Raw genomic sequence first — 26,934 nt, 5'->3', positions numbered from 1 at the left:
TTTTAAAAAAACTCAAAAAAATCTCAAAAAATATAAAAAAGTAAAAGAATTTTCGCGTAAAAACCTACATGACTTGGAATTATTTTGTTTACTAATAAATTAATAAAATAATCAGTTCTTACTTTTCCCTGAAATTTCCATTGAAATTCCTGTCAAGTGAATAACAATGGGATGTATCAAAGGTACGAATTTCTTTATTTTTCACCCAGTCAATTACAGTAATTAAAGGAGCATGGCGTCTCGATATTGGATTAATGATACTGTATCAGATGACACTGTTCTTCTCGGTTCAAATGCTTTTTGTCATTTTTCTAGAATATATGCCAAAGACTCATTGTACAGAAGGTATTATCAATTATTACAGAAAGTGTAAAATAATTTCTAAATTAACAGCGTAAAGGCAGGTAGGCATGCATTTTCCACTTTTTCAAGCTTGCCGCTTGTTAATCTTTTGTTGAGATAACTGAATCGAAACTTCAACGTAGATATTATTTTTTCATTTATTTCCTTCCACAATTCACGTTCAAAATTAATATTTATTTATTTGTTGGAGCGTAAATAATTGTGGAGACGTTGCGATTCATTTCATCCAAAAATAGATCAAAATAGATTAAAAGTATTGTAAATTCGCATATAATAAAAGGGCTGAAACAGAAAACAAGTTTTTTTTTAAGTGAAAATCGAGCTAAAAAACGGAAAACAACAAATTTGCAGTCCTGATATGCACATCGCGAAACATGTTCGGAAACAGAGGTGGACGGATATTTTTTTCGGATATTTTCTAATAATGAATTTATCAATAAGTATTGATGTAGTTATTCAGGAAGAAATGTATCCGAACAAAAGAGTAACTATTAAGCAACATTTTAACTTGATAAAACCTAGAAAAATTCTACAAGTTTTCTGTATAAACGATATGCAAGTCCAGTATCCGATATCCGTAATATCCGTAATATCCGATATCCGATGTTGCTCGGCTAATAAGTTTTAAGGTCTCGGTAAGGAAAACTTGTAGAATTTTTCTAGATTCTATCATATTAAAATGTTGCTTAATAGTTACTGTTTGGTTTGGATACATTTCTTCCACAATAACTACATCAATACTTATTGATAAATTCATTATTAGAAAATATCCGAAAAAATATCCGCCCACCTCTGTTCGGAAACATATTTCGAAATTCCATTAAAAAAAATACAAAACTCGTACTTTTTAATTAAATAAAATGAACTTTAAATCAATGGTTTAAAATTGCTAAGATATTCTACGAATTATTTGAGAATTGTTATATTCTGATAAATATTTCAAGAAAGTTAGTAAATCATGCTTCTCATTTTCGATTTAATTTAATAAGAAAACGACGCGTTTTGATGGTTCCGCTATAAATTATATAAACTATGATAAAATCTCCATGTTTCTTTTCAATTAAAAGCACCAACAAGTCATCAGAAAAATCAAAATACCTCTTTTTTAATTTCAGATCGCTACTGTTACAAATTGAAAAATAAATGTATGAGTGACTTCGATCGCCATTCTGATAGTGATGTGTGTCCATTTGCCTCCACGAATTTTGTAAGTCATTTGTATTTTTTTATCAATATTTTTTTTTTAATTTTCAGGATCAATGTGTCGTTGCCGCAAATAAAACTGATTTTTATTCAGCGCAATACGAGTATCAACAGGATTGTACTGGATTGAAATAGTGAGATGTGAGCCTAAATTTCAATTTTTTCAAACTACACGGCTTCAGCTTCTCCTCTTCGACATCCACATTCTTGGGAACTCTTGTGGGTAACCTGATTCTTGGATATCTATCAGATACAATCGGCCGTCGTCCTGTCTACATATTCTCAATTCTTCTTGGAGTTCCATCAGTTATTCTGTCTGCTGCTTTGAATGATGTCATGAGTTTCTACATTTTCCGTTTTCTAGTTGGTTTTGCAATTGCTGGAACATTAACTGTTGGATGGACATATGCATCTGAAATGGTTATTCCATCTAGAAGATTCAGATTGAGAACTTTTCCGAATTGGGTGAGAATTATTTTTACTGTTTCACATAAGTATTATGTGTGATGTTAATTCTCAAAGATTGATTAATTCTTCATCTGCATTTTTTGGAATCTTGTTAGTAACTTCTCAGTTTCAATTCAATTACATTAGAAATCATTTTTAATTTGGGTTTTTTACGAACTAATGTCTAAGAGCCAAAGTTAGCCAAATTATGTTGATGTTGAAACAGTTGTTATCACAAAATAAGATTGATAAATTAATGCAAAGCGAGTTTTAAATTTGATTTTTATCTTTTTTAAATGTTAAAAAAAAACTGTATTTAATTCCAATTGAATAATTAAAACAAATTGTTTTTAATTCTTATAAACTCAGGCTTTATCTTTCAAAATTTTGAGTTATCATGGTTTCGTTTGAATTATTCCATTTGTAAAACCGAAATAAACCGAATGCCCAAGTTTTTTTTTATTTTCTGAGCGTTCTGGTGCTTTTTGTTCTGTTTTTTTTTGTTCTGTGATTTTTAAATAATTGGTTTTTTATCTGTTTCCATGATTTTTGTCATTTTACAATAACCGGGAATCGTTTTTCAAACAAAAAAATCCAAAAAATCACATTTTTGAGAATTAGAAAAGTTTAATTTTTGATTTTAATATCTTCGGTTTCACAATATTCGTAAAAGTGATACTCAACATTTCAAAAGTAGTAAGATACTTAAATTCCATTTTCAGCACAAATTCGACGGGAAACAAGGTGGAGGCAACCGTGAACAATAAATCCGTCGAATTTGTGCTGAAAATGGAATTTTTCATGGAATTTTGTGTATTTCATTAATAGAAAGGCATAATTTAAGAGAAATAACAAAAATTTCAATATAAAACAGCGAAAAAATGAGAAAAATCGACGAAAATCGGTATAAAATCAAATAAAAATAGAAGGAAAATATTCATCTCGTAAACCCACACTTGCTGCACGGTTTCGTGGGCGGGGCGTCTCTGGCGGGAAAATTCAACGTTTGAAAACTCACATATAGGCATCCAATGAATTTTCGGATTTTAAAAATTAATATAAAATCAGGGAAATTTTTTTGAATTTTTTCACATCGATATTCGGCATCAGGGGCAAAATTAGAGTCAGAAACATATATTTCCCCACAAACTCTACTCCCCCTTTAAATTATGCATTTAGTTGAATTTTTTCATAATTTTCCTCTTTGTGGCCTGGAAATCCTTAAAATTAGTTTTCAAGTTTAAAAAAAAACGCTGTTTCAAATTTGCCATATCTGAAACCTGTAACTTCTTCACTTGTTTCTCTTCTCAAAAGTAGTAGAATTCGTAGTCCAACCCAACTTTAATATATGCATTAATTGTAAAAAGCAAAAATAATTACTCGCTCTTTTGAGACTAATTTTTTGGAAAAATCAATTTAAATTTGAAAAAGAACAAATAACCCTCGTTTATATGTTCTTATGATTAGTTTTTCAATTTGAAAATTCATTCGAAAATTGATTTTTTTTTTCATTTTTTTGCTGTTTCAATAAGTTGAGAAATACATTTTGTATATATGACTTGACTATTCATTAAAATTTCACAAAATGTTAAATTTATTTTAAATTATGCATTTAGTTGAATTTTTTCATAATTTTCCTCTTTGTGGCCTGGAAATCCTTAAAATTAGTTTTCAAGTTAAAAAAAAACGCTGTTTCAAATTTGCCATATCTGAAACCTGTATCTTCTTCACTTGTTATCTAAAACTCATTATTTCCAGGCGAATGCTAGAATGATGCAAGTTGGAGTATCGTGGTTAGCTGGTGAATGGAGATTGGCATCATATTTGTGTGCAGCACTATCAGCTACAGTACTCCCAATGATTTGGTATCTTCCCGAGAGCCCAGTATTTTTGGAGCAAAAGGTATGGAGGAATTTTCAGTAGAGATATGAGCATGTGAGGTGGAGATGAGCCATGAAACATGATTTTGGGGACTTTTTGCTGTGTGATTTTTCAGAACTGTTCCAATTTTTCAATAATTTATATGTTCATGGAAAACGGAGGAATAACGTACAAAAATAATGTTTTTTAAAAAACATATTGAAACAGTAAACTATTTTTGTAATAATAGTTGATCATATCTGCTATAAAAATAATTTCCGAGATACATTCTGCAAAAAAACTTTTTATTAAAACTCATAACCAAAAAACCAGAAGAAATATATATCAAAACAAGTAATTAATAAAAATGCTGAATTTTCTCAACATTTCGAAAATGTAAAGTTTTTTTGAAAAACAGGAAAATGTTATCCCTTTTTCAAATTTTCAATTGAAATTATGGTGAAAAGTCTTGTAATTAAGCTATGTCTTCTTTTTCTGGAAACATACTATTTCGGAGGAACTAATAACTTCTTATCATTATACTGTTTTTTTTTAAGAATATAGGAACATTATTTTTCCAAAAAATCCCTAAAAAATAAGTCGTCACTCAAGTTTTCAGAGCTTACTTTCTCTATATACTAGTGAAAAATTATGTTGCAGACGTTTTCATAGCAATTCGAAGCAAAAAAAAAAATTACCATAGTGCGAACTGATTTTATTCATACAATGTGTAACTAGATTTTCTAAACTAGTTTTTTTTCCAGAAAAAGTACAAAAGAGCCGAGCGTTCTCGTGAAAAAATCGCTGGAATCTGTCAATTGGAATACGAACCAAAAGCACGTGAGGAGATGCAGGATTTGAAGAAAATTACGCCGATTAAATTGTTGAAAAGTCCAGTGCTCAGAACTAATTTTTTGGTTCTTTGTTGGATGTGAGTACAGGGAATGTGAAAGATTTTGTTAGTTCAAGGAGCAATTAATTCAGAAATTATTGATTAGTTTGAAAAACAAATGAGCTATATGGTTTTCGAGAAACATGTTAAAAAACTCTCCATATAAAAATTTAGGACTAATTATAAACAATGATAAATTGTTTTGCTCTGGATCTTTAGTTGATATTCATATAGTGATACTGTATCTTTTTTTAAATGAAATTTTGAATTTTTTTAAAAGAATTTTACGGTTTTTGTTTAAATTCAAATTTAGCTCAATTTTAACAGCATTCATCTCGATTGCTTTTGAAGAATTTTTGAGTTTTTTGACTAAAATATAGTATGAGCTGTTAAAATTTAGAAATAGGACTGCTAGAGAATATACGGCATACAGTTAGGAAAACTCTTTAAAATTAAAAAAAATTGTCAGTTTCAGCAAGGGTATAAATAATTATCACAAAAATGAATTACTAATAAACTATAATTATTTGTTACAGATTGTTTTTAAGCGGTTTTAACTAAATTTTGCAACAATTAGATTGTTCTATATCTTGTTGAACGTTTTTTTTGCAATTCTAGGTGGTTCTACGTGGGAATGTCGGTTTACATCACGGATTTGAACAGTGGAGATATGGCTGAAAACTTCTATGTTGGACAATTTCTTTGTGGACTTGTGCTCACTGTTTCTAAAATTGTGAGTTAAAAGGAATATTGCTAAGCCACTGCTTGCAGAACAGATTTTATAATTATTTGAATAATTAAATGAGCAACAAGAAACATTTGTTTTTACTGATTTTTTTTAAATTTAGATGATAGGAATCCTGGAGCCAAAAATCCCGTGGCTCGGCCGCCGTTGTCTTTTCATTTCCTCCCAAATAATTGCCATTCTTGCCTACATAACTATTCTAACTGCTCTCTGGACAAGAAACAAAGTGTCATGGTGGTATACTGTAGCTTATATCCTTGCATATGCTGGTCAGTCTCTGTGCCTTGAAACTTGCTACCTATCACTTGCTGAGCTAATGCCAACTGATGTCCGCACAATCTCGGGAGCACTTATGAATATTTTAATGAAAATTGGAACTATTCTGGCGTCAACTACAAAACCAATCAAATTTTGGTATGAACCACTGCTTTTCATCATTAATACAATTATTTGTACTGGTGGATTGATCATCGTTTGGAAATATTTACCGGTTAGTTTTATTTGTAATCAAAAAAAAAACAATCCACCAAAGAGGGCTAGTTTTAAAATTCAAATTGACACTGTGAAACAGTAATTGGTTTTCACACTCTGCAATTTTTTAAATTTTCACTGTTTCATATTCTCTATTTGTTTCCGTTAAAATATATTTGTTAGTAATCTGATCCATTTTTAATCGACCAAAAGTAGAATCATTGCCAAAATTCAGTAGAAATACATATCGCATTTCCGCTTCAAGTAAGGCATATTAGATACTGTAAAAAAATTTTATGAGATTTTTTGATACAATACTATTAGAGAGTGCAAAACTCATAAAATAACCTTTTTAATAGATGAAATACGGTTTTTTAAATTTTGTGTAATTTCTAAATGATTTTCAGGAATCGAAAAATATGAATATGCAATTGGTTGGACAAGATGATATTGACGAGGATGAGGATGATGATTCAAATAAAACAGAAAAGCCATCTGAAATTCCATCAGAAGCAACAAAAAGTGTTAAAACATCTACGGAGGCAACTGAAATGGAATCGGAAGTTGAAACGGAAAAGTCATCCACATCTTAGATTTTTTACTGTTTCACAACGTTTTTATAAAAGAATGACTAGACATTTGCTTGTTTGGCGTTCCATTCAGACTTTTCCATTTTTTTGAAACCATATATGTAAATGGCTCCACGAAATATTTCTGAAATATTAAAAAACACTTCTAGTATCTTCTGGGAACTTTTGAAAGTTTTGGAAAATGGTTTAGGAACATTTTTTCAGACAGACCCCAAGAAGTTTGAAATTTTACACGCAATTTTTCTACTTACACTACACTTTGTGTGACGCATCCAGCAATTATGCTAAAACGAAAATGCTTAAAATGCTAAAACATCTACGGAGGCAACTGAAATGGAATCTGAAGTTGAAACGAAAAAGTCATCTTCATCTTAAATTTTCACCGTTTTGCATAGTCTTTATAAAAGAATGAATAGACGTTTGCTTGTTACATGTTCTCCATTTTATCGAAACCAAATATGTAAATGGTTCCACGAAATATTTCTGAAATATTAAAAAAAACTTCTAGTCTCTTCTGGAAACTTTTGAAAGTTTCTTGAAAATGGCTTAGGAAATTTGGAACAACTGAAACACATAAATTCAGACAGACCCCAAGAGATTAGACGTACTTTCTCAAGATTCTGGATTTATTTGGAATGTTTTGAAACATTCAGGAAGGGTCTAGACATTTCAGGGAATATTCCGAGTTTTTTTGGAATTTATAGAAATATCTGCAAATATGGGGTTGGTTCAGGAAAGTTATGGATACATTTTCGGAAATTCTGCAACCCAGGCAGGCATGTTGATTTGAATATGTGCCTATTCCTCCGAGAAAATCTCGATTCGTAAAAAAATTGAACTTCTGTGCGTTCCAAATATCATCAAACAAAAATCCAATAGATCCCTAAATTCAAAATAAAGATCTTTATAATCAAATACACAGAGTTAAGTAGTTCTTGGCTTATTGGATTCATCAATCATCATTTGGACCTCTTCTTTACTAAGACATCCAAGTCCATTCACACAAGTTTCACCTGCTTTACAATTGTCGATACATAGCTCCTTTTCAACTTCAATCGGTTGGCTGAGACGACGGCAATTCATTTGTTGAACGAGTGCAAGAAGCAGCAGGAGACACTGAAAAAGTCAAGGTGGAACTAGACGCCCGACGCATTGCGGGTTTATACATCCCGCAAAATGTCGGGCAGTTTATTTTTTGAAACAAATTCTCAGACTCACCAAAAACAGTTTCATTTTGCACGGGCGATTGGAGAGAGGGCTGCTTTTGGTTGAATGCACTGAATAAATTTGAAACTGACAAGGTTCAAAGGGATACATGTTCCACGTGACCTAAGATTAGAAACGAGTCACGTCAGAACTGGAAAGGCGTGTAGCAGTTCACGTTCCAATTTTGAAAAAAAATTTTAAATTTAAATAAGGAGTGTTTTTTCCTATTAATTTATCTGTTTCAAAATACTGTTAAATTTAACTCTAATTATGAATAATGTTTTAAAAAACAATTAACTGTTTAAACAAAACCTCAAAAAAAATTAATTTGTCTGTTCTCCGATAATTTAGGTTTTTAACGTAAACTTCCCTACTCTACGATCATTTTTCGCAAATAGGACATAACTGTATGTCGTGTATTGGAGACATTCCACCACAACTGTACTAATAAGTTGCTGAAACATTAGTTGAAAAACTTTATTTAATAAATACATTTTCATTAAAAAATATATATATATAATTTCTAACTAATATCAATTAACGAGAGCTCTTCCAATGGTGAATCCGGTGCTCCCAATAGTGGCTGAGAAGTGTCGTTTTGAGAATCACGGCGGAGAGATATTCGAGGTTCATTGAATTCTGTAGATGATCCTATGTCATTCACATCAATCAGATCGCCTGGAATCCTATCGTTGTTAACAAATTTTCAAGTGTTTCACTCAAGTTGTGAAACAGTGTTTTTTCATATTGCTAAGAACAGTTTTTTTATAACATTAGTTCAGTTTAAATGAAGTTCACAATACAGCAGACTTTTGGGATTTAAAAACAAATTTTGAAAATTTACAGAATGAGATTAGCGACGGTTTTCCCACTTTTAAGTAGACAAAGCATTTAACTATAGATTATTCTAAAACAACTTCAGAACAAATGTGCATGGCGTCCAGCGGGACATCTTAGAAATTTACCTTTTTGCAGGATTTTTCTGAACATTTTTCGCTTAAAAAAGCTTGGTGTTTTCAATTTTTATCGGAAATTATTTAAAAGTTCTCAAACTCGCGGAAAATGTCTTAAAAGTGAAAAAAAAAATTTAAAAAATTATTTTGATGGAATTTTTTTACAATTTCAGCAGCTAGTCTTACTACTATTATAGTTTTTTCAAATAATGTTTAATTGACTTTAAATTTACCTTCCAATGGATTATCATTCAAAACTATTGCATCTTGTCCCATTTCCTCTTCTCCATTTGCTTTTCCATCACTTGTATTCATATTTAAATTCAACTGTTCCAAATCAATTTCAATTGGTACATCAATCCGTTCTTTCAGTATTTCTGCACATTCCTGTTGACATTTTGCCATAGTTTTTGCAAAGATCGCTAGGTGTTGAGCAATATCTCTGACGTGTTTTTGATCGAGCAGCTCGATTTTCACCATGACGTCATCACGCATTTTCATAAACCGAGCACGGCACTCTTGACGGCAACGGAGCATTACTCTGGGAATAGTTTTTTAAAACCTTGAAATAGTGGGTTTTTGAAAATAAAAACTGGTATCCGCATAGGTAATAGGTAGGTACTGCCAAATAATTTATTTCAGATCTTTTAAAACCTATTAAAAGAAGTAGAAATTTGAAAAAAAAAAATGAAAATCATGTTGGTCACTTTTGAACCAAACTTTATTCATTTTTTAAATGTTTCAATAGATGCGAACTTTTTGAATTGCGACTGTTTGTAATCTGTTTGATAAAAAAGACCTAATTGTAAACTCAATATATTGCAATTATTCGCTTCAAAATTAATCAATGGTAGTTATTTCTTTTGAATATGAAAGGACTTGAAACGGTAAATTTTTTCAATAAAAATTTGTGCGGTTTCAAATGCATGTCAAATAATTTTTTTGATGCGAATCAAATTGCTGACATCAAAAATTAGTTGTTACAATAATTTAAATTAATTTTATTTCTGCTCGGAACGTTTTTTTCAAAAGCAGAAAAAAAACGGCACTTTTTTTGGCGTTATCAATAACACTAAGATTGTTAAAAGTTTTCAAAACAATACCGTTTCACAAATTTATCAAATATTTCTTCCGATTTTCAATCAACGTTTTTCAACGAATATAAACTTTTGAATATTGCAAAATTCATTCCGTTTTTTTTTCAGAAAATATAATGCTTAGTCATCTTTCTTATTTAATTACAAAAACTTTGAAGCATTTTTCAACATTTTTCAAATTTCTACCTTGAAACTGTAATTTTCTGAAAATTGTAAAAATTATACGTATGTGATCTTAGAAACTTCAATTGAATAGTTATCTTGTTAGAAACAGTTCGAAAAACGGTAAATTCTTTCAAATCTTTGAAAATTGGAAAAAAGTATCCTGTTTCAGAAAGTTTACGTATTCCATCATTTTAATAAAAAATAATTGTTTTTTTCCGAGGAACATTAAATGTGAATATTTAGAAAATTGGCCGAAATCAGAAGGTTTTACAAAACAAAATATTAAACATGAAAATGTTGACGAAAATTCAATGATTCAGTTTTTTTTTTCATTTTTTTAAACAGAATATTAACTTTAAAATATTCATGTACACAAAATTGACATAGATTCTTTCACAATTTGCTTCAAATTTCCTTTTTTCTTTAAAAATCAAACAACATTCCTGTTTCAAAATATGTATTTCTTCTTTTTTTTAATACAAAATTCCCATTGCTGTCTCGTTAGATACATCCAATGCCAGAAAAAAAACTTGAAAATTAAATATTTTCCAAATTGAAAAAAAAGTATCCTGATTCAGAAATCATACGACTTTGTTTTCTGTAATTTACAATCCAAAGCCTATTTGAAACAGAAATTGTGAAGTTTCCAGAAGATTTATGCTCATGAACTTCTAATAATTTCAACTTGCTGTTTCACAATGTTTAGATATAAATACTGGAAAGTATTTAAAATTTGTTGCACTTGTCATCAACAAACATACCTATATTCATAATTTCCAGTTTCAACTCGATACAGCGGCTCCTGAATTGCCACAAATTCCACTTCCTCGTCATCCATTTCTTTCAGTTTCAAGCAATACGACAAATATTCATATTTCACATCCAAATATTTTTTAATCGTCAAACGAGTGTCCGGTACAACGTGATCAATATAAACTTGCAAATCTGATACCATTTTCTGAAGTGGAACTGCTGATTCGGATTGTTTTTTTGCAATCATTCGATGTTTGTCGCCGAATGAGCTGAATGCTTCATTTGCAGTTTGTTGTTTCTCATGAGCCGCCAGGTCACAGAATATTGAACCGAATTCTGGAAAAGGAGTTTTAAAATTATTGTAAACTTATTAAATTACACAATAAATTATTGAGGTTTGTTTTATTCCTTGGTACGATTCATATCTCACGTGTATAGAGAATATATAAAATTTGTGAAACTGCAATTTTTGGGGAAACATTTTTTATTCATATTCGCCGAATATAGTCATTCAGAAATGTTTTTCTAATTTGTTTAAATGATTTTTTCAATAGTAAGAAAATGTTAAAAAAAGAGACAATTATTTTTGAATTTCCGCTAAATTTATCTTTTTTTCTATTTTTTCATTAAAATTTTTTAAAAATCCTTTAAATGAAAATTCCTAATTTTAATCAGTTCTAATTTTCTTACTTATCATTAAAGCTTTTGTTTCAATTTATTAAATCACAGAATGAAACAGTAGATTTTTTGTGTTAATTTTTTAAGCTCCTGTCTCTGCTGTGTTAGACTCAAAATGGTCCTAAAACCCGAATTTTTGCAATGAGACGTCTTAAAAATTGAAAAAACTTCCTTTTATGGTGTTGAGAAAAGGCCAATTTTTGGAACAATTGCCAGAATTCGCAGTTTTTGATTGGTAAACTGTTTTGATGATTACATTTGCGGTCGATGGGTATATTGTTGGAATAGTAATACTATATATATGAAAAATCGTTTTGACTAAAAAGTTAAAGAGAATAGAGAAAATGTTTTAGTTGGGACAATATTTGAAGGTAGTGAAACTGCAGATTTTTTTTGTGAAAAGGTTTTTTGTTTGGATCAATTTTTAGAGTAAATTTTCAATAAATATAATTCAGAGGAAGTTGCATTGTTTTTTTGTATTAGATTTAAACATCCACTAACTAACAACTCTGCGGAAAATTAACTCTTTGAACTATAAGAAAACAATTCATTTTTGGGAATTTCTTATTGAAACTTAGATTCTATGTTTAGTCTCCAATTATGTTTGAAAACTGACTAAAATTTCGAATAAGCACTAAAGTAAGAATCGATTTAAAAAAATCAAGGTAGTGGAACAGCAAGTTTAATTTTGTGAAAAAGTTTTTTTGATCATTTTAAAAGTAATTTTATTATTAAAAAATCAACTTTGCGGGAAAATTAATCCATGAACTCTGGGAAAACAGTAATTTTTGTGAAGAATTTCTTGATGGAATTAAAAAGAAAGGACGCACTGTATGTAGGGCTGGCCAAATGTCAAAAATTACGACTTTTTAAAAAATGTTCACGTGTCGGGGGTCAGTCTGTTACACTTTGTTTTTTGTCGATATTCGACGTGTCGAAATCCGACACCGTTTCGACACTCGAAACGTTGAATTAATTATTATTACTCAATTTTTCCTTGAAAAGTAAATATTTTTACTTTTTTTGTGAAATTTTTGTGAAAACGTGAAAATTTTGATTCAAATTTTGATTTTTTAATTTGATTAAAACTAAATACGTGTATAGTGTCGGAACTTGACACCTTCGAGTGTCAACAAATGAATTTATAAAATTTGATTCACGTGTGTGGGTTTGATAATCGAAACCAGAAATAAATGAAATTTTTAACGTAATGACGACACTTGGCCACCCCTAATTCTATGTTTTATCTCTAGATAGTTTGGAAATTGATTGAAAAGGATTTTACTTCATTCTCAAATAGGAAATAACAGAATATTATTAAAACTAAGGGTTTAAAAGAAAAGACAATTTTGAGTGCATTCTACAACGTAAATACCGACTAAAATTCTAAAAACAATAAATTTGTTTGATGTTTGTTAGAACTTTAAAATCTTCTCGAAAATGTACTTGTTCTTCACAAAAAAATTATTTTTTTTTTACTTTTTGTATTATTTATTCAAAGATTTTAATTTGAAAATCTTTCAGGAAAGAAAAGGAAAAAAAAATTAAATTTTGAGCGGATTCTAGACACGTCAGCTTGAAATCTTAACCGCGCGGCAATTTAAATTTTAATTGAAAAATTCCACGAATTTTCGGAAGCTGTGTAAAAATCATCCGTTAGAGTAAACCCATATATCAGTTTTGTATTTTTTGCAGCGTTGGAGATTACTTTATCCGAGAAAAAATAAACTAAATAGCACACCCTGTGATTATTCATTACTGACATTGGGATAATTGATATATATATATATATATTACGAATTGTTGAAACTGTAAAAATATTTTTTAAACCTAAATTTGAAATGTTTCCTGTTTTCTGCTTATAAGTTTTTGTTCAACACAATTTTTTCTGTATAACAAACGAATTTGTTTTCACTAGCCAAAAAACTTAAAAGCACAACGAAACAGTAAATTATATTCCTGCCTAATATTTACCAAATTATTTTAGCCTGCAGAATTCAATCAAAACTAACCTTTTTGGCACTCGGAAATTTTTTGCTGATACTGAAACATGTCTCCAAAATAAGCAACCAAATGCCTATAGAACTCTGCATTTTCCTCTAATATTTTCTCTTTTTCAGCCAATGGATCATTCGTTAGAATTGCCCGTGATAATCCCAATGCGTCAGCTGAATCTTGATCCACAAATTCCACGACTTTATGTTTCACTTTTTTGATTAAAATATCAAGAGTTTTTCCTTTTGTATTAGCTTCTTCCAATTTGTTTATCGTTATCTGAAATCATAGGTTTTCCTTTTTCAAAAAATGTTATATTTGTTAGATGAAAACGAACAATTGTTCTGAAATTAATTTTAAAATTATTTATAACACCTTCGAAACAGGGATATTTTTTTGGAACTGCTTCAACCTCTCTATTACTTTTTTTTTGTATTTTAAAATATAAATATGATTTTAGATGTTGAAATCGATGTTAGAATTTTAAAAGAATATTAAAATTCACAATGAAATAAATTATTAATTTTAAGTCAAAATTTCTTCCTGAAACTTCAAAAATTTTAACTTTCTAGTCGAAAATGGCTTCGATTTTTTCGCATTTCTTTTAATATTTCTTCTGTTTCACGTACTCCATTTTAGATTTTGAATACCATTATAGTTGTTTGGTTGTTGTTTTTTTTCGTCTTCATTACCATTTTCAAGTTGTTTAAATAACTATATTTTAACTTAAAGTTCAAACTTTCTGACAGCAATAAAGACAAACCTTAACAGGATTCAAGCTAACTTGAATCAATTGTGCAACTGCTGATTTTCTCTCTCCTTTGACTGTAATTCCATTAATTGCAACAATCTCATCGCCACATCGAATTCGTCCATCTTTAAACGCTGGGGACTTATCGAATACTTGTACAACATATACACATGGGCAATATGGTCCTCCGCCTCCTACGAATTTTTTGATATTAGTATTTTTTTCAACAAAAAAAAATGGATCAAGAATCCCGAGAAACTTTATAACAGTAACTTGAAACAGTGATTTTTTTTTCAAAATTTACGTTTAGACAAAGTTTTAAAATATTGTACTTACTTACTTAAAATATTCAGTCAATTCCTTTTTCAAAATTATTTATTTCATTACTAGACACCATAGAGGTAAGAATGTAGCAATTTTTTAAGAAATCGGGGGTTTTGGTCTTTTTTTTCAAGAAAGTTCATTGTTTATATGATTTTTTTTTTGTTTTTCTAGCAGTTTTCAGCACTGTTCTGTTTTCGAATTTGATCAATTTGCTTCTAGCAAATAGCAATTTCTAGCAAAAATTTAAAAAAATTTAGATGAATTTTCCAGTCTTTTTAATCGAAGCTTTACCAAGTATGTATGCTCAACGCTGTACTTATTTTGAATACTCATTGACAAGAGCATAAACATCAGTGACGTTGAATTTAAACTTTTGTTGACCATGATTATAAGCCTCAATCAAAAATTCACTATTGTTAGGGTATGCCGTCAGTTTCACATTACACGAATTTAGCAAAACCCGTGGTTGGTTCATCAAATCGAGAGAAATGTTTGCGGCAACTTGCGTTGTTCCGGTACCGCAGCGATTAAGGAATCCCTTACTTGCCGGAGAGCCAATTTCATCTTCGTGGAAATATCCTGCCGCAGTGAGAGTAGAGTTTTTAATTTCTTTTCCATACATTAGTGCATTCTCAAAATATGCCTTGTAAGCATAGTTTGAAAAGTTATGATAAGCCAGTTGGGAGTTGATGTGAAGAGAAAAGTTTTTAACAATAGAGTGTGCTATATTGTTGATTGGGGCGTAAACCAAACTATCTTTAGTGATGGGATTAGGTATAGTCACAATAGCACCATTTTGATCGGTAATATTAAAGGTATAGACTAGATAGGTTCGCTTGAGGTTAAGGTAGGATCTTGAATTGTTGCCCAGTACAAACTCCCAAGGACCTTCGGCTTGAAACGCATTTTTTAAGTTTACAACAGTCCAACGAGAGTTTTGAATACAGGTTTGAGTACCAGGCATTGTGGAAAAATCCAAGTCATCAACGATGACGTCATGAGATTTAGGATCCATGCGGCCAATCATGTTTAGAGAAAGTTGTTTCGTGATTTGGAAAGCAAATGAGGTTTGATTACTCGAACACTAGTTCCTTTTATGCTTTTTCTTCTCTGACCCGAACCAGAAATTTCTTTAATTTTCTTAACAGCTACATTTTTTAAGCTTGACTTTAAATCTTTGCCTTGAGCCAGTTCAGCGGTTAGTTCTTTCCCAGCACTCAAGACTTGTTTTCCAAAAGAAGAACTGATTAGTTTCGGCGAAAGACCCATAGCAGCGCCAATAATGTCACCAAGCCCAGCTCCACGTTGATTTCCACCCCGCTGATGACGCATCCCCATGTAAGGCCCGTTACCAGGTACATTTCGACGTAAAAGTTGTTTGTAATTGATTTTTGAAAAGTCGATAGGCACTGGAGTCATTATAAAACGTTGAAATCTTTAGAAATTTTACCTATTTATACACATGTTCTCTCATCAAATTTCCGATATTCTTACTAGAGATGTCTACTCGAGAAAAACATTTTTAGGTGTTTACAGTGCGGATGAACTTTTAGATATTAAGCCCCCTAGGAAAAAGAAATGGGGGCTCGTCGTGAACACCGATGACGGTAATCAACCCGGAAGACACTGGCAAAGCGTCTTTGTAGACGGAAATCACACTTGCTACTTTTTCTGCTCGTTAAATGAACCCCCAAACGAAAACATTTTAAAATTTATGAGCAAGTTTAAGCATGTTGTCTGTAATAAGAGTAAACAACAAAAATCTGATGAAGTAACATGCGGAGGTTATTGTATTTTTATCCAGTCAATGATGGCTCGAGGATATTCCTTCGAGACTTTATGTGACATTTTTGAAAGTATTCGAAACGACGATAAGTTTATTCGGGACTATTTAAGGGATACAACTCAAAACTGATTCATTCAGTGTTTTTAACCTTGTCCTGAAAGGTGACCTTCCAACATGTCATTCAATTCTTATTGCTGCGATTGGAGAATAACAAGATTCGTACCCAAACATTTATCCTTTGGAAACGATCAAATCTGACGACGATAACGACTTTTTGTATGTTTTAAAAATTTGTTTGAGAATAAAACATTTTATTAAATCTTTTTAAAGTGCAATACAATAACAGTGCTTCCCCAATTAAAGTTTATTGGTTCGGCAAATTCAGACAACAATTCAATCTTTATGGAATCTATAGTGCTATTCATAATAGGAAGATAACGGGGGTGAGGAATAGTATGATGAATCATTTCACCATATTTTCCTTTACAGGGAATTACAGACAGTAGCGAATTTTTAGAATCTCCCACGATTATAGGGTCTACAATATCACAATAAAGATAGATTGTGCTAACGTTACCGAAATAATCAATTTTGCTAGGTGCCAAGCTGGATTCTCTAACAATTGTATCGTGAAATCCGAGAAAATATGCACAAGACTTTTCAAATTCCTCAAATAAAATGTTTGAATCTAAAAAATCAATGGAAACTCTTCCGTCCTTTTCTCCAAATTGCAGATAGTCTGAAGAGTTTTCAAAGTGCGAAACTTTTATCCTTGATCGGATTCGCTCAAAGGATAGTTTCAATTCATCATAAATGTTTCTATCATTGGGTTTTTGAAAAATTTTCAAAGCAACATCATGGTACTCTGAAGATGCTCGAACTGCTTCCTTTTCAATTGCTTCCGATTCCCTAACTTTTGACACAATCTTGTCCCTTTCCTGTTTTTCAAGCTCGTTTACCTTTTCGATAATTTTTTTAGCCTCCTGACTAGCGTAAACCTTTCCAGGTATGTTGACAACCTGTTTCGGATCAATCGCAACTTTTTCAGCTTTTACATCTTCTCTTGATTTAGCCTCTTCTCTAGCCTTTGCATCTTTTCTTGCTTTATCCCTGGCTCTTTCATCTTCTTTGTCTTTAGCTTCCTGTTGTAAACGTTCGTGTTTTTCCTTTTCCAAAGCTTTAGCTCTTGCCTCAGCTTGTCTGTGTCGTTCAAGGTGTTCACGGCGCTCTTTTTGCGTGGCACGCTCGCGATCCTCGTTTTTCTGTTTTTCCTCTTGTTTTTCCTGTTCCAAAGCTTTAGCTCTTGCCTCAGCTTGCCGTTGACGTTCAATGTGATCGTGGCGTTCTTTTTCGGCACGTTCGAGATTTTCCTTCTTCTGCTTTTCCTCTTGTTCATGTTTTTCCTTTTCCAAAGCTTTAGCTCTTGCCTCAGCTTGTCGATGTCGTTCAATGTGTTCACGGCGCTCTTTTTGCGTGGCACGTTCACGATCCTCGTTTTTCTGTTTTTCCTCTTGTTCACGTTTTTTCTTTTCCAATGCTTCAGCTTGCTTATGCCGTGCTACGTGAGCATCCCGATCGGCTTTTTCTTTAGCACGACGTTTCTCTTCATTTTCCTCCGCCTTTTTTTGTGTCTCAATGTGTTTTTTCCGTTCTTCATCATGGTATTTTTGATTGTCTTGCGCATTCTGTTCAGCCTTTTTATGAGTGTCTAGATGCTTCTCACGCTGTTCGTCTTTATCAGTCTGAACCTTTTTAGCAAATTCTTCAGCCTTTTTATGAGTAGCCAAATGTTTTTCACGTTGTTTATTCTTTTCTTCCTTTTCTCGAGCAATCCTCTCCTCCTCGTCTTTTTTGGCTTTTGCTTCCAGTTCCCGAATCTTGTTGATAATTACGTCTCTTTCGCTTAATGGTTCGTCCGATTTTGGTCGTTTTACTTGCTCATTTTCCAAAATCAACGGTGCACCACGCTTCATTCGAGGCTTTTGAACACCGTTTAGTGAATTTACCACGTGCGGTAGGTCGTCATACTGTGCCGCAGGAAAGGTAACATTGATTGGTTCTCTATTTTTGAAATGAATCCAATAGTTGAGAGGTCGACCAAGATTTACAAACGAATATGGGTAAATAATATCTGTTACCGCTACGGAGTATTCGTCTTTTTCCAAATGCAAAACTTGCGGAAGACGCGTAACATAACGAGAAGATGTATTTTCAAATTGAGCATTTTTGACGGAAGACGGTAAAGTTACATAAAAATCGTTCATGACTAGAGCACACAAGTTACTTGTTGTCTATTTATAGCTATATAAAGAACTAAAAACTGCTTTCAACCAGAAATGTTTTTGATTTTGATTCTACTACCACTAGCATCAAGTGTCTCTGTTTTCACAAAGACGGTTCCCTCCAGACTATTAGATGGTGATTTGTCAAATTTACCATTTGAAACAAATTTATTTGTAAACTTTTGCGGATACAATGAGAATGGCGAACCAAATTTAAGGTGGTTTTATAAAATGGAAGATTCAATAATTGATGATGGACTACGTGTTCAGGTTGCCAACGACAAATGCAAATTTGAAATTATTGGTTCGGACGATATGCTAATGCACTGTAACGGTAGACTTTTCCGTGTGCAGGGTAAAACGGTTACACGGTTTTATGACTATGCAGAACTCTTTGCATTCGATCATGTTCAAAAACAATTTTATGTATATCTACACGGGAGCATATGTCATGTTAGGCCTGGAAATTCCACCATCACATTGAAATCAATTTCAAATGTTCGCGATTTTAACGTTGCCGACGGAGTTTTCACCGTACTACTTCAAAATGGAACAATAGAATACAACAATAAAGTGCTGGCACAGGTGGATCCTAGATCCTATTCCAGATTACCAATTTATGCTGCTCCAGATTACGTGGCTACTCTTAAACTTGATAAGGAAGATTATTCTAATATAATTTCGCTAATATTTTTCATAATTGGATCAATAACCGTCTTGGTTTTGGAACAATGCGGACGCCAGTCTGCTCGAGTATATCGTCGGAAATCGCAAGTTTCAATACCACTCGACCAGGACCAGGACCACGACCGCCAACAGCCTCATTGCTCACTATAAATATACTGACATTTTCAATTTCCACCACACCACGCCACACCACACCTCTCACCATGCCTCGATCAAACGGATCGTCATCGCGACTAGGATTTCAATTTCGTTTTCCATCTCAGACTTCAATCATTGGCGCCACACAATCTGGTAAAACTACACTATTGAGAAAAATTTTGGAAAATTGTTCTGAGACGTTTGAAAAACCAATTGACAATATATTTTGGTTTTATGGCTTAGATACACCCAGTATACCAAGACACTTGCACAACTTTCATGCAATCGAAGGATTACCAGACGTTGATCTTTTAAAGCAACACAAACATCCGAATAATATTCTAGTTTGCGACGATTTGATGAACTTTTTTGCACGAGATAAAAAATCCCTCCATCTGCTCAATGACTTGTTTTGTCTTTATGCTCATCATCTCAATTGCGCAATTTTCAATTTGGTCCAGTCTGCGTTTACACTCCCTCCAATAACCCGAAACAATAGCACCTACATTATTTTGATGCGGAACTTGTCGGACGCCTCTCAAATCAAACACCTACTAATGCAGCAATTTGGAGACAAATGGAGAGGAGCCTTCGAAGCATACCAGGATGTAATGTCGAAACCATATCAGGCCCTGTTAATTAATAATGATCCCCTATCTCTCCCTACTATGCGTATTTTATCAAACTTTACAAACGAATACCCGATAGCACATGTGCCTATATAAATGATTGTATTTTGATCTTTTGCTAACAAATGGCTGCCCATTTAATTGTTCACACTGATTTCTTGCATTCTGTTTTGAAACGTAATCGTATTGCTATTCGAGATGCTTCGAGCAAAGAAATAAATATTCTAGTTGAAATTGTGTACAACATGTTAAATTCAAAAAAATATACCATTAAATCTGGCAGAATATCAAATTTTGCAGCCGATACACGATCAACTAATTACCATTTCACGTACCAATGATGTCAACAATGCAAGGAAATTACTATTTAAGCTTTCAAAAAAGCAATTGGCTACGCTTGTTATTCCTTCACTTATTGCGACAAATCTCTGGAAATGAAGTTGATTCGCAAATATCACATGATACCCTACGAGAATGGGTCTGAATATGAATCTGCCAAACGTTTTTTAGAAAATATCCTATCCGCATCAGATGTTGATCCAACTACAAAATGCCGTTTTTATCAAGATGTACTATATCGAATTCGTAACCACCCTGAACTACCAATTGTCACTGAAGAATTATTTGATGTTATTCAAGAAAATTTACAACAACAGAATGACAATCAAAAAAGAAATGTGAAGCTAGAGAGACGTAATTTAAAATATGAAGTCATTCCTGAAAAGAGAGAATCATATCAAGAAAAATATTATGAAAGTCCTCCTGTTTATAAAGCGGAAAATGAACAATTGTTTGATGACGTGACGTACCACAATGATGGAATAAATCATTTAAAGCCCCGCAAAAACGTTTACATCAAAGAAGAGCCCGAGGATGAGGATTATCATATGGAATACGAAAAAATTCCAGAAATAAATATGGAGCAAAATGTAAATGAACTTTTTATGGAACCCCAAAAACATGCACCCGGAAAAATAAAAAAGTCCAAGAAACAAAAGAAAGACGGAACTCTCAGTAGACCTTTGGGTAAAAAGGAAAAGAAGAGTGTGGTGAAAGTGAAGATTGAAGAACCCGATCAAGATATGCAAGCCGCTCCACCGAGGAAACCTGAGGAAAAAACTGTGGAAATTACACCAGTTTCAATTAAAAAACGATCGTTTCAGCAATACGCCACTTCAAACAAGAGGCAAAAGTTTGATCTCAAGAGAGGAAAGAGCATGAATAACGTGAAACCGCGAAAACTTTATAAATTGCAGCTGGATGAGGAAGATGAAGATGAAGAGCCGATGGTTGATGAGACGCCACAAAACACTGAGATTTCCATTAAAAAAAGACCATTTCAACAGGATTCCACAAAAAACTTAAACAAGAGGCAGAAATTTGATTTGAAAAGAAGAAAGAATATGAGTAGAGTGAGGCCAAACAAAATTTATAAGATGCAAAACTTGAAACGCAACATTTCTTCAACCATCCCAGATAATGGTACAAATATCCCTGCTGCCAAAAGGCGCGTTCTTCACGGATCTGGTTCAGCTCCACCTCCAGGTTCACGAGTTTATTGTAGATTATGGAAATTTTAAAATCTGTATATAAATGTTGTATTTTTAAAATTTTTATTATGAAGTCTGCCATAAAAGAAGCATATACAGACGAAAAACTACCTTGCGCCTATTCATCTGTAAAAAACGTTTACAAATATTTGAAGCCAAAATACAAGTCGTTAAAGTATGAACAAGTCGAAAAGGTTCTCGAAGATTTGGAATCTTTTACGCTTCACCGCCCGAATCAATCGCGATTCCCGCGTCGGAAAACAGTCTCACCTGGTCTTTATGCATCTCTTCAAATTGATCTCGCAGATATGTCCCGGTACAAGAAGGAAAACGACGGAGTAACCTTTCTACTAGTCTGTATAGATATTTACTCTCGACGGCTTTTTGTAAAAACGTTAAAGTCTAAAAAAGGACAAGAAGTGGCTCTAGCTCTACAAGACATTTTTAAAGAAATTGGTGTCACACCAATGACAATTTACAGTGATGATGGAAAGGAATTTTACAACTCGCATGTCAAAGAGTTGTTGGCCAAGAATTTTGTGAATCTATTTTCACCCAAAAGCGAAATAAAGTGTGCAATTGTGGAGAGGGCAAACAGGACTCTGAAAACTCGATTGGCAAAGTACATGACTCAAAAGTACAACCGACGTTATGTGGACGTTTTACAACAAGTTGTGAATGGTATCAACAATAGCGTTAATCGTGGAATTGGTAAAAAACCAGTAGACGTTGAGCGGGGAGATTTTTCAACTCCGATGCCTGTAGACAGCGTTAAAATCAAATTCAGAGTAGGAGATCACGTCAGAATCGCTGCAAAACGAGGACAATTTGACAAGGGCTACGAACAAGGATGGACTACAGAAGTTTATGTAATTTCCAAAGTGTTTGCAAGGAAACCAGTTACCTACAATATAGTAGACACTAATGGAGAAAAAATTGCCGGAATATTCTACACTCGAGAACTGACTAAATGCACATATAAACCAGACGCTCAGTATCGAATTGAAAAGATTTTAGCCACTCGTACAGTACGCGGAAAGAAACAGCACCTCGTTCGTTGGGACGGATATGGTGCCGAATTTGACTCTTGGATTGATGCATCAGGAGTATTAACTTTATGATTTGTCCATGCCAATTTCAAGAGCCGCCCACTTTTCTGAATTCAATCTTCATTTGTGCTCAATTTTTTGTTGTACGTAGTGACTTTTTTTGATAATGTCCTCATTCTCAAACTTTTCTTATCCTGATCCTTCACCTGCGAACGTCTTTTGGAATTTTGAAACTCTTCAAAACTCGTCTCAGGAACCAGAGTTTTTGCCATCAAATGTTTCTGATATTCCTATGTCGGAGAAGAAGGGAAAGAAAAATGTGAAAACTTTTAAAACGACACACACGGCTGCCAAGACAACGGAACCCCAGTTTGCTTTACGAAAAATGGAACCACTTGCCGCTATCCTGTTTTGTTCAGATTGTCAGGACGGTGCACAATATGATGGGTCAACTTTGAAAATTGACGTTTGTAAGAAATGCCGAAAGAATATTGGAAATTATAAAATTTGATTGATTGTATAATAATGTTTGAATTGTTAGTAATGCATGTAACACTAATACTTATCCTTATCTGTAATTGAATAAATAATAAAAAATGTAAAACATGTTTTTTGTAGGGAATGCTCTTTAAAGTTTTCGATAACGGGTGGAGAACCCTTTATCGAAAAACTTCAAATAGCTTTGAATGCATCATTTTTCAAAAGCACAGGTAAATTGAAAAAACTTGTTCATCAACTTTTACTCTTGAAACCCCCAGGGGCGCGGGGAGGGGGGCCTCCTTCCTTCATCAATCTCGGTAACGCTTGCATTCATTCAAATCGCGTTTGGGAAAAAGACGTCTCCTAAACGGCAGATGTTTCGAAATAGAAAAGAGTCAAATGCTACTGGGTTTGCGACTACGTCTATAGTGTATTGGTATGGCATCTGTTTTAGACGAATAGTGTCCTGGGTTCGAACCCGTCCCCTGGTTGAATGAACCAAGAACATCAAAAATGTCTTACCAGTCTCTTTCTCTAAATCTCTCAAAAACGCACACTATTTAAAAATCGATTCTTTCTTACTATAACCAAATCTCTCACTCTCTCGTCTTTCTCTAAATCTCTCGTTTCACACACTATTCTTGGTCAGACGGTAAAAAAAAACCAAGGAATGGTAAATTGTACACTCTACCACTACTAGCGTAATATTTCAAATTGTTTGAAAAACATTTTTTTTTCATTTTTTTCTGTTTCTAGTAGTTTTTAAATGAAGTGTTTCAAAAACCAAACTATTCACTTAAACATTATCGAGTTATTATTAAAAAATTATTTTGAGTTGGTTTCCATTTATATACAAGCATCAGAGAAAAAAATGAACAAACCAATTGAAATTCCGACGACACCTTTTTCATCTTTAGTCAACTCAATTGTCTCCGATTGAATTCTCATTCCGAGCCGGTCTTCTTCGATTTGGAACTGTAAAATATGGTTAAAAAACAATAATTAATTTGAAAACCTACAAATTATTTGTTAGAAAGTGAAACAGTAAGTTTTTTCACGATTATGGTAACCAGAGGTGGGCGGATATTTTTTCGGATATTTTCTAATAATGAATTTATCAATAAGTATTGATGTAGTTATTCTGGAAGAAATGTATCCAAACCAAAGAGTAACTATTAAGCAACATTTTAATATGATAAAACCTAGAAAAATTCTACAAGTTTTCCTTACCGAGACCTTAAAACTTATTAGCCGAGCAACATCGGATATCGGATATTACGGATATTACGGATATCGGATAATGGACTTGCATATCGTTTATACAGAAAACTTGTAGAATTTTTCTAGGTTTTATCATATTAAAATGTTTCTTAATAGTTACTCTTTTGTTCGGATACATTTCTTCCAGAATAACTACATCAATACTTATTGATAAATTCATTATTAGAAAATATCAGAAAAAAATATCCGCCCACCTCTGATGGTAACTATAATAGTTATGATTTTTATTGTTCTTTTTTAATAAAAACATGAAACATTCCAGTTTTTTTAGCTCAATTTCAAACTACACAAACAATTGAAAAAAAATACTTACATCCATAATTAATTTTTCTGCTTTAAAATCGATTGTCACTCCTTCACTCCTTCTAGCAGTACTAAAAGCTTCACGAGCAAAAAGAGCACAGAGACGGAGAGATGTAGAGACTACGAGAGAGTGTAGAGAAGCGGGAGACGCAGACAATCATGCACACTGAAAATGGAGAATGAGAGGAGAAGGGAGGAGATGCATGGAAGATGAGCTCAATGTGCATTTGATTCAAAATGGGGTTAGTGGCAGAATTTAAGACGACAAGAGAGGCCTTGGGAAGCTTGAGAAAATATATTGTAGGCCGTGCATGAATCCTCAAAATGTCTGCATGTCTAAAAAGCGACCACTAATGAAAACGAAAATTTCGTAAATCTTCAAAAAAATTATCAACTACAGAAGAAATGCCTGGATTTAAAACTCCTTGCTGAAACAGAGAAAAAACAAATTGATGAACTATTTTTCACTGAGATTCTGAGATTGTATTAAACCAGAAACATAACTAAATTTATATTTGGCAAAAGACTGAACTGCAATTAAAATTTTCAGTTACAAACTATATCCTACAAACTACCAACTAGACAAATTTCTCTTTGACGGAAATTTGTCGCAGGAATACAAATTGATAAAGGGAATACGATATACATATTTAACGCTCATTAACTACATTAATTTTTTGCGAGATGCTTTTAAAAACTTGTTGAAACAGAACAATATTTTCACTAAAAATTCGCAACCTTTTCACAGAGTTTATACATTTTCGGCGTAAGTGTAAAAAAAATCTCAATGAATTCAGATTCTGCAATTTTCCTTGTAAATTCCAGGAAAACTCCCGTTTTTTAAACCAAAATTTAAAAAAAACGAGAACTTTGTAAATCTACACTAATACCAGTTTTCCAAAGTTGAGGTTAAAATTGCAGCATGGAACCGATTAGAAACTACAGAAGGTAATTTTTTTTAAAAACTCACTGAAACAGGAAAAAAATTAATAAAATGTTTTCATTTTTTATAGACTCTGAAAATGTGTTGAGCTAGAAACATAGTAAAATTTCTTGAAATTTATATATTGCCGCAAACAGAGAAACTTTGAACTAAAGTTCACCGTTACAAGATACTTTTAAGGACTTCGTGAAACAGAACATTATTGTCACTAAGGTTTTGAATATTTTCCACAAAGTTTTTTGTGATCAGTTAACTAGTTAGTGAAAATAACTGAAAAAATAACTTGAAAATAGGAAATGTGTAACTTTTTCTTAGTTTTCAGAAAAAAAAATCTCTAAATTGTTATATGAAGTTGGAAAACCAAAGTTGTTCGATTTAAGAACCAAAATAGTATTAAACCGAAAGCATAACAAAATTGTCTGCAATTAATATTTTGACAATAACTGAATTGGAATTAAAGTTGACAGAATTATTATGGGCTACATATCCACTGATTCCTAGCGGAATAATAAAATTCATCTCGAAGAGATACCTTTGAAAACTTATTGAAACGGGACATTATTTTTTCTACAAATTCACAAATGTTTCACAGGAGTTATACTGGACAAAGCATATGCCTAATTGAAAAAAAACAAAATAAAAACTGCAAATTGTAACACTTTGACAAAAACCGAATCAAATTGACTGAAACAAAAAAATAACATTGTCGGAATTTAATTCTATTGAATCGAAATGAAAGTTTTCCTTACTTCGCACAAAAAACAAAATGGCTGGAGTTAACCGGCAAAAATGTCGAAAAACGTCATTGAAAACCCTCCAAATTACGGATATTTAATTTGAAACACATATTTTAACAAATTCAAATATGAATATTAAACATTTTTAAAATTTCTACACGAAAATGTAGCTTATAATAAGGCTTCATTCTTATTGAACTAGACTTATTATAAGCTACATTTCCACAGTATTCTAAAAGATCAATAAAATTCATCTCAATGAGATTAAGAACTTATTGAAACTGATCATTATTTTCACTAAAAATTCTCTAATGTTTCACAGAGTCTATAGTGGAAAACATATTATTAAAAAATATATTAAAGTTTGCAAATTGTGATTCTCCGATTATTTTTCAATTCCAAAAAAAAAATATCGAAACTTTTACACATTCACAAAGTTCATAAAAAAATGTGCAAATAACTTTTAATAGCTCCTGAGTTCTCATTTTTTGTTTTTAATAATTTTCGGATTATTTTAGATTTGAGCATCAAAGCAAAAAAATGAACAATTTCCTCTAAAAGTTACAAAACTGAGTC

At 32.3% G+C, this 26,934-nt stretch overlaps 4 protein-coding genes, 72 non-coding genes and 2 pseudogenes across 79 annotated transcripts; 32 read left to right on the top strand and 46 right to left on the bottom strand.

The window, feature by feature from the left end:
• Positions 1-113: 113 nt before the first annotated feature.
• On the top strand, positions 114-6,619 carry Y57G11C.23 (Major facilitator superfamily (MFS) profile domain-containing protein). Its single transcript, NM_070400.3, has 10 exons — positions 114-182; positions 229-345; positions 1,479-1,570; positions 1,618-1,700; positions 1,749-2,031; positions 3,772-3,915; positions 4,638-4,804; positions 5,384-5,498; positions 5,614-6,000; positions 6,389-6,619. Exons 1-10 carry the CDS (start codon positions 167-169, stop codon positions 6,572-6,574), a joined length of 1,590 nt encoding a protein of 529 aa, NP_502801.2. The 5' UTR covers positions 114-166; the 3' UTR covers positions 6,575-6,619.
• On the bottom strand, positions 672-692 carry 21ur-7136. The gene has a single exon (NR_060914.1).
• On the top strand, positions 2,094-2,114 carry 21ur-13088. Its single transcript, NR_060913.1, has one exon.
• 21ur-6857 lies at positions 2,173-2,193 on the bottom strand. Its single transcript, NR_060912.1, has one exon.
• On the top strand, positions 2,711-2,731 carry 21ur-9959. The gene has a single exon (NR_060911.1).
• 21ur-8000 lies at positions 3,313-3,333 on the top strand. Its single transcript, NR_060910.1, has one exon.
• On the top strand, positions 3,578-3,598 carry 21ur-10140. The gene has a single exon (NR_060909.1).
• 21ur-7238 lies at positions 3,749-3,769 on the top strand. The gene has a single exon (NR_060908.1).
• Positions 4,037-4,057, bottom strand: 21ur-11637. Its single transcript, NR_060907.1, has one exon.
• On the bottom strand, positions 4,203-4,223 carry 21ur-8611. Its single transcript, NR_060906.1, has one exon.
• On the bottom strand, positions 4,376-4,396 carry 21ur-10449. Its single transcript, NR_060905.1, has one exon.
• 21ur-802 lies at positions 4,843-4,863 on the bottom strand. The gene has a single exon (NR_060904.1).
• 21ur-204 lies at positions 5,279-5,299 on the top strand. Its single transcript, NR_060903.1, has one exon.
• 21ur-260 lies at positions 5,517-5,537 on the bottom strand. Its single transcript, NR_060902.1, has one exon.
• Positions 6,016-6,036, bottom strand: 21ur-9849. Its single transcript, NR_060901.1, has one exon.
• On the top strand, positions 6,165-6,185 carry 21ur-9952. The gene has a single exon (NR_060900.1).
• Positions 6,168-6,188, top strand: 21ur-7510. The gene has a single exon (NR_060899.1).
• A 9-nt stretch (positions 6,620-6,628) lies between the features above and the next one.
• Positions 6,629-6,649, top strand: 21ur-6407. Its single transcript, NR_060898.1, has one exon.
• Positions 6,650-6,999: 350 nt separating this feature from the next.
• 21ur-1734 lies at positions 7,000-7,020 on the top strand. Its single transcript, NR_060897.1, has one exon.
• A 439-nt stretch (positions 7,021-7,459) lies between these two features.
• Y57G11C.52 (INSulin related) lies at positions 7,460-7,902 on the bottom strand. The gene is made up of 2 exons (NM_001047586.2): positions 7,790-7,902; positions 7,460-7,687 (listed from the first exon to the last, which is right to left on the bottom strand). The coding sequence occupies exons 1-2, from the start codon at positions 7,802-7,804 to the stop codon at positions 7,496-7,498; spliced, it is 207 nt and encodes a 68-aa protein (NP_001041051.2). The 5' UTR covers positions 7,805-7,902; the 3' UTR covers positions 7,460-7,495.
• Positions 7,622-7,642, top strand: 21ur-14437. Its single transcript, NR_060896.1, has one exon.
• A 156-nt stretch (positions 7,903-8,058) lies between the features above and the next one.
• 21ur-9769 lies at positions 8,059-8,079 on the top strand. The gene has a single exon (NR_060895.1).
• Positions 8,080-8,175: 96 nt separating this feature from the next.
• On the bottom strand, positions 8,176-8,196 carry 21ur-15395. The gene has a single exon (NR_060894.1).
• Positions 8,197-8,237: 41 nt separating this feature from the next.
• On the bottom strand, positions 8,238-24,694 carry Y57G11C.22 (PRKCA-binding protein; the record flags this gene model as incomplete). 2 transcript variants are annotated; one of them, NM_001047581.4, is made up of 7 exons in its annotated part: positions 8,238-8,455; positions 8,964-9,271; positions 10,754-11,081; positions 13,436-13,697; positions 14,182-14,363; positions 23,976-24,069; positions 24,689-24,694. In NM_001047581.4, the coding sequence occupies 7 exons, from the start codon at positions 24,692-24,694 to the stop codon at positions 8,301-8,303; spliced, it is 1,335 nt and encodes a 444-aa protein (NP_001041046.1). In that variant the 3' UTR covers positions 8,238-8,300. The 2 variants fall into 2 exon arrangements, 1 of the variants encoding a protein (NP_001041046.1); NR_003164.1 differs by lacking the exons at positions 23,976-24,069; positions 24,689-24,694 and having other exon boundaries at positions 8,301-8,455; positions 14,182-14,333.
• Positions 8,445-8,465, bottom strand: 21ur-13725. Its single transcript, NR_060893.1, has one exon.
• 21ur-1739 lies at positions 8,446-8,466 on the bottom strand. Its single transcript, NR_060892.1, has one exon.
• On the bottom strand, positions 8,513-8,533 carry 21ur-7156. The gene has a single exon (NR_060891.1).
• On the bottom strand, positions 8,516-8,536 carry 21ur-9286. The gene has a single exon (NR_060890.1).
• 21ur-9829 lies at positions 8,941-8,961 on the top strand. Its single transcript, NR_060889.1, has one exon.
• 21ur-12385 lies at positions 9,103-9,123 on the top strand. The gene has a single exon (NR_060888.1).
• On the bottom strand, positions 9,331-9,351 carry 21ur-3254. Its single transcript, NR_060887.1, has one exon.
• 21ur-8332 lies at positions 9,550-9,570 on the bottom strand. The gene has a single exon (NR_060886.1).
• 21ur-14589 lies at positions 9,554-9,574 on the bottom strand. Its single transcript, NR_060885.1, has one exon.
• 21ur-5250 lies at positions 9,692-9,712 on the top strand. The gene has a single exon (NR_060884.1).
• 21ur-8261 lies at positions 9,880-9,900 on the top strand. The gene has a single exon (NR_060883.1).
• On the bottom strand, positions 9,956-9,976 carry 21ur-11837. The gene has a single exon (NR_060882.1).
• 21ur-6724 lies at positions 10,198-10,218 on the top strand. Its single transcript, NR_060881.1, has one exon.
• 21ur-13113 lies at positions 10,199-10,219 on the top strand. Its single transcript, NR_060880.1, has one exon.
• 21ur-13760 lies at positions 10,202-10,222 on the top strand. Its single transcript, NR_060879.1, has one exon.
• 21ur-11570 lies at positions 10,484-10,504 on the top strand. Its single transcript, NR_060878.1, has one exon.
• On the top strand, positions 10,726-10,746 carry 21ur-10919. The gene has a single exon (NR_060877.1).
• On the top strand, positions 10,730-10,750 carry 21ur-287. Its single transcript, NR_060876.1, has one exon.
• 21ur-4065 lies at positions 11,418-11,438 on the bottom strand. The gene has a single exon (NR_060875.1).
• Positions 11,465-11,485, top strand: 21ur-13655. The gene has a single exon (NR_060874.1).
• On the bottom strand, positions 11,738-11,758 carry 21ur-2019. The gene has a single exon (NR_060873.1).
• On the bottom strand, positions 11,739-11,759 carry 21ur-14322. Its single transcript, NR_060872.1, has one exon.
• 21ur-4403 lies at positions 12,034-12,054 on the bottom strand. The gene has a single exon (NR_060871.1).
• On the bottom strand, positions 12,795-12,815 carry 21ur-11875. Its single transcript, NR_060870.1, has one exon.
• Positions 12,798-12,818, bottom strand: 21ur-7192. The gene has a single exon (NR_060869.1).
• On the bottom strand, positions 12,801-12,821 carry 21ur-4835. Its single transcript, NR_060868.1, has one exon.
• On the top strand, positions 13,122-13,142 carry 21ur-408. Its single transcript, NR_060867.1, has one exon.
• 21ur-5055 lies at positions 13,167-13,187 on the bottom strand. The gene has a single exon (NR_060866.1).
• Positions 13,302-13,322, bottom strand: 21ur-11969. The gene has a single exon (NR_060865.1).
• Positions 13,584-13,604, top strand: 21ur-14813. The gene has a single exon (NR_060864.1).
• 21ur-6032 lies at positions 13,737-13,757 on the bottom strand. Its single transcript, NR_060863.1, has one exon.
• On the top strand, positions 13,868-13,888 carry 21ur-10751. Its single transcript, NR_060862.1, has one exon.
• On the top strand, positions 14,081-14,101 carry 21ur-9253. The gene has a single exon (NR_060861.1).
• Positions 14,385-14,405, bottom strand: 21ur-9364. Its single transcript, NR_060860.1, has one exon.
• On the bottom strand, positions 14,810-15,520 carry Y57G11C.21 (annotated as a pseudogene). Its single transcript has one exon. A coding segment is annotated over exon 1 (711 nt).
• Positions 16,297-16,317, bottom strand: 21ur-15267. Its single transcript, NR_060859.1, has one exon.
• Y57G11C.20 (MSP domain-containing protein) lies at positions 16,594-18,543 on the bottom strand (the record flags this gene model as incomplete). Its single annotated transcript, NM_070398.1, has 1 exon — positions 16,594-18,543. One exon carries the CDS (start codon positions 18,541-18,543, stop codon positions 16,594-16,596), a length of 1,950 nt encoding a protein of 649 aa, NP_502799.1.
• Positions 18,616-21,595, top strand: Y57G11C.18 (annotated as a pseudogene). The gene is made up of 4 exons: positions 18,616-19,146; positions 19,512-20,058; positions 20,526-21,064; positions 21,179-21,595. Coding segments are annotated over exons 1-4 (2,034 nt in total).
• On the top strand, positions 23,886-23,906 carry 21ur-10291. Its single transcript, NR_060858.1, has one exon.
• Positions 23,887-23,907, top strand: 21ur-5629. The gene has a single exon (NR_060857.1).
• 21ur-14646 lies at positions 24,072-24,092 on the bottom strand. Its single transcript, NR_060856.1, has one exon.
• On the bottom strand, positions 24,566-24,586 carry 21ur-847. Its single transcript, NR_060855.1, has one exon.
• On the bottom strand, positions 24,567-24,587 carry 21ur-13046. The gene has a single exon (NR_060854.1).
• Positions 24,695-25,047: 353 nt separating the features above from the next.
• On the bottom strand, positions 25,048-25,068 carry 21ur-12495. The gene has a single exon (NR_060853.1).
• A 249-nt stretch (positions 25,069-25,317) lies between these two features.
• 21ur-11113 lies at positions 25,318-25,338 on the bottom strand. Its single transcript, NR_060852.1, has one exon.
• Positions 25,321-25,341, bottom strand: 21ur-11248. The gene has a single exon (NR_060851.1).
• Positions 25,322-25,342, bottom strand: 21ur-3135. Its single transcript, NR_060850.1, has one exon.
• A 38-nt stretch (positions 25,343-25,380) lies between these two features.
• On the bottom strand, positions 25,381-25,401 carry 21ur-3231. Its single transcript, NR_060849.1, has one exon.
• A 188-nt stretch (positions 25,402-25,589) lies between these two features.
• Positions 25,590-25,610, bottom strand: 21ur-7470. Its single transcript, NR_060848.1, has one exon.
• Positions 25,611-25,749: 139 nt separating this feature from the next.
• Positions 25,750-25,770, bottom strand: 21ur-4626. Its single transcript, NR_060847.1, has one exon.
• Positions 25,771-26,108: 338 nt separating this feature from the next.
• On the bottom strand, positions 26,109-26,129 carry 21ur-364. Its single transcript, NR_060846.1, has one exon.
• A 447-nt stretch (positions 26,130-26,576) lies between these two features.
• Positions 26,577-26,597, bottom strand: 21ur-10493. Its single transcript, NR_060845.1, has one exon.
• 21ur-9019 lies at positions 26,578-26,598 on the bottom strand. Its single transcript, NR_060844.1, has one exon.
• A 118-nt stretch (positions 26,599-26,716) lies between these two features.
• On the top strand, positions 26,717-26,737 carry 21ur-9067. The gene has a single exon (NR_060843.1).
• The last annotated feature ends 197 nt before the right edge of the window (positions 26,738-26,934 follow it).

Source organism: Caenorhabditis elegans, chromosome IV (genome assembly GCF_000002985.6).
Source record: "Caenorhabditis elegans chromosome IV".
In the NCBI taxonomy this organism is placed as follows: domain Eukaryota; kingdom Metazoa; phylum Nematoda; class Chromadorea; order Rhabditida; family Rhabditidae; genus Caenorhabditis; species Caenorhabditis elegans.
Note: the sequence above shows the minus strand (reverse complement) of the source record. Positions and strands in the feature narration are given on the sequence as shown.